Here is a 3960-nt window from a genome sequence, read left to right as displayed (position 1 = left end):
CACACTTTTGTGCGCTTTTTGTTTTCGGGGTGTTAAAAATTACACCCCTATGTCCAATATCTACCTCGCTGTCTGCATATCAAATTAACAAATGGATATAATACCTCCTTATCATCACGTAATTTTTTTCTACTCCGCCTCGCATGAACGCTTTTCGTCTTTATAGGGTCATTCGCGTTTTACCTCCTTTAACATCGTCTTGACAGGTTTTTCTTTGAATAAAACGAAATGCATTAACACACTATTTTCTTCAAACGGAGAAACAATGTAGTGATTACGAATTTTGACGCCTCCACTCTGCCTAACTCAAACGTTTTTCTTCTTTTTAGGGCCATTCGCGTCCAAGAAATGGCGGTGGAAGTATTTCGTGTCCTTGAAGGCTTGCACTTGGGAAAGCATTTTCCTGACGATGCAGTGCTCTCAACCTTGGCTTACGAGGCTCAGCCGGGGGACTTGTTCATTGCAAGCTACCCTAAATGCGGGACCACTTGGATGCAGCACATTGTCTACAACATCCTGATGGACGCGCAAGGCCCGGAAGACCATCTGGAACTTGCGCTCCGTCTTCCTTTCCTGGATATGCAGGGAGCAGACGCTGCGGTCTACGCTCCAAGACCGGCAGCTTTCAAGACGCACCTTCCATTTCACAAGGTTCCTTATTCTCCTGAGGCCAAGTACATCTACATCACCAGGAACCCTTACGATTGCTGCGTGTCCTTCTACTACCACACCCGAAACAACGCACCGTATCGCTTTAACAATGGCACGTTCGACGAGTTCTTTGAGCTGTTTCTGCAGGGTAAAGTCGACTATGGACGTTACTTTGACAACGTGCTCTCTTGGTACGATCGCCGCAACAGTCCGAATGTTCTTTTCGTAACGTACGAAGAGCTCAAGACTGGTACCGAGGAAACGGTTCTCAAGATCGCCACATTCATCGGTGAAGACGTGGGAGAGAAGCTGAGAAACAACCATCAGCTCCTCCAGCGGATCTTAGACAACACGACTTTCGAAAGCATGAAGCTAAAGTGGGGAACAAGTGCAAAGGGGCCCGTGGTGCCGTTAGCCAAAATGCTTGGAATGAAAAGTGTCAGGCCGGAGCTGCAGAAAGGGCTTCCCAACGTCGCTGAGTTTAAAAAAGAACCCTTGGCTGGAGACTTCATTCGCAAGGGCCAGGTCGGAGACTGGAGGGAACATTTCTCGCCAGGGCAGATTCTGCGAATGAAAGAAGTGATAGAGAAAGAAACGACAGGAACGGGCCTCATGGACCTTTGGAAAGATGTGGACATTCCATGAATGAACGAATGCGCTCGAACTGCCGTTGCTGCTGTACACAGCAATCTGCGTGAAAGGACACTGGTTTTGTTTTTAATGACGTCACGCGCTCTCGGGCTTTGTCTTTTTGTGCTGTGTGCGAAGTTAAAAAAGTACCAGCCCCTTTTTCTGAAAACACATTTAGCTTTCTGCATCCCGTATGTGAACACTATTATGGATCAGGACCTACGTGTTTTCGAGAAGAAATAAATTTATGAAACATTTATTGCCTTCAGCGGCGCTTTTTTTCCCGTAACTTTCAGCCGCGGTCAGGATAAAACGCTAGCTCAAGAGCCCTAATCTATAATTCTGTGTTGTTAAAATGATAACCTCTAGTGGTTATTAATCAAAATGACAATGCTTTCCAGAGATACTTAGTTTTTCCTAATGCATGCGTTACAGAGCGTAAAAAGGAGGACACAATGGAAGTTACGACATTGAAACCTGCTACAATTTAAGAAAATTCTCGCTCACACAATGGTGAATTATGGATAACAACCCGTGGAAATATAATCTGCGTAAAAAAATCTAACGCTGTGGTTCAAGCAAAAAAAAATTACTAGATCAATTATTTTGGCACAGGCGTCATATGCTGACAGAATAGCACTGTGGTTATACAAAACTCGAAGTGAATCATGGGCTGATCGCCACCTTTTTTGTCACATCGTCGTATTATTATTTTCCTTGCGCTATAGAAGGCAACAACTGTTTTATGGATTAGGCGCTTGCAGTCATAAACCACCCGTTCATTACCTTGAATTAAGCCGCCGCGGTGGCCGAGTGGTCATGGCGCTCGGCTGCTGGCCCGAAAGAGGCGGTGTTCCATCCCGGCCGCGGCGGTCGATGCAGGCGAAATTCTACAGGCCCGTGTACTGTACGATGTCAGTGCACGTTAAAGAACCACAGGTGGTCACAATTTCCGGAGCCCTTCACTACGACGTCCCTCATGCGTGCCTGAGTTGCTTTGGGACGTTAAACAGTCACAAACCAAACCAATCATTACCTTGATTTAAACAAACAAATTTTCCGCTGCTTAGAGCGAGACGAAATCACATGAATTGCTCTCCAGCAAGCGCTTTATGCAACTTGCAACGCTCAGGCGACGCAGTAATTGTTTCACAGCCAACCTGAGCACTGCAAGCTCGTGAAAAACGTACTGCAGTCAACCACTTCGTTCGCGAAAAAATGAAGCCAAATGCCTCTGCTCATAGAATACTTTGCGTATGTTTCTCGACGTTGCCCGATTAGCCGACCCACGCCACTAATGTGACATCAACAAATCGCTGAAGCTCATGCCTTTGCGTTCACGCCTTTGAGTGCAGGCAGGTAGTGTGGTGCGCATAAAAATTCTTGCTTCTCTTTGTGGGCTGCGGCTTACGACGATGTAATCGGCACGGCAAACTGCATTGCAGGTTGCCTATTGCACTGAAATAAATGTGTATGAATGAACAAAAATATAAGGTGCAGCGCACAGAGCAAACACTAGTGTTGATAATCTTAGCTTGTCAAGACCATATTTAATGCCAAACAAATATTTGACAATAAAAACTGTCACCTCGAGCGTTCATGGTTCAGCAATAACATACGCTTGGGTCGATCATCCGCCTTCCGTGCTAGGTATGTTCTATTATGGTCTCCCCTCATGTACTTGCTCATTCTTGAAGATCTCTTCGCATGCTAAACGTCCAGCACGTCCACAGCGGAAAGGTGTAGGAGGTGTTGCAACCTTAGCACTCCAAGGCTTAAGTACGCCAACCCTTGAAGTACAGCTTTCTTTTGTGACTCCGCACGAGTTCTGATTAATGCGACAAATGTGGCGCTTTTTTTACTCTGCTTGGTCGTTGAATTCTCGGTATGGTACTTGATAAGACTACTAGGCCTCGAGGTCAGTCAGAGCCTTCACGGCAGCATTTCGCTTAAGATGTCATGTACTGCTGGTCGTATACTAAGCTTGCTGCTACATTGACCGAAAGTAACGAAATTTCCAGATAGCAACCGTCATGTTCCGTGGCTGCCTCGCTGCCTTGCTTTCAGTGTTGTTTTTTTTTAATATGCCTGCTATCGCAAGGGTCGTAATGAGGTCGTGTTATCGGTCATCCACGTATCCTCCTTCTTCAACTGTAAGTGCGTGGGACCACTTCTGGTTTACAGCGCAGCCAGGCAATGAAAGTGAAAGATAAAGAGGAAGAAGAAAGGCAGGGATGTTAACCAGAAGGGTATTGGCTACCCTGCTACCCTTCGAGATAAGCACGTTCAATAACAGGCCTTTATTTAATGTGGATTCAAGAGATGCTTCATGAAAGAAGTCACCGATACTTTTCTGGACACTTCGTCCTCTCCTTAGCAGCGTTTACATGAATATAACGCAAGCGCATCGCATCGGCTTTTTAGCACATCGCATCCATGTAAACTGTGATAATGCGCTAGGAAAGAGCGTCGCATCAATGTGCCAGACGAGGGTAGATCGAGAATGCCAAGTCAACTTCAGCGGGGAATGGAAACAGGTTTGGAGGTGTCCCTCCTCCTCCCTGTCTTGGCTGTACATTACCCCCCCCCCCTTCCCCCCAGCTCGATAACAAAGCCCACTTGGCTCAAGATGGGGGTGACTGGACCCCTCTGCCGCGTGCAATGGGCGAAGGGTCACTG

General features: G+C 46.6%; 1 protein-coding gene across 1 annotated transcript; it reads left to right on the top strand.

Moving 5' to 3' along the window:
* Window positions 1–338: 338 nt before the first annotated feature.
* LOC144135406 (sulfotransferase ssu-1-like) lies at window positions 339–1509 on the top strand. The gene has a single exon (XM_077668069.1). The coding sequence runs from the start codon at window positions 349–351 to the stop codon at window positions 1294–1296; it is 948 nt and encodes a 315-aa protein (XP_077524195.1). The 5' UTR covers window positions 339–348; the 3' UTR covers window positions 1297–1509.
* Window positions 1510–3960: the final 2451 nt, after the last annotated feature.

This window comes from Amblyomma americanum, chromosome 5 (genome assembly GCF_052857255.1).
Source record: "Amblyomma americanum isolate KBUSLIRL-KWMA chromosome 5, ASM5285725v1, whole genome shotgun sequence".
Lineage (NCBI taxonomy): Eukaryota > Metazoa > Arthropoda > Arachnida > Ixodida > Ixodidae > Amblyomma > Amblyomma americanum.
Note: the sequence above shows the minus strand (reverse complement) of the source record. Positions and strands in the feature narration are given on the sequence as shown.

Coding starts and splice junctions, on each gene's coding strand:
- LOC144135406 (XM_077668069.1), top strand. CDS start 349: ATGGCGGTGGAAGTATTTCGTGTCCTTGAAGGCTTGCACTTGGGAAAG.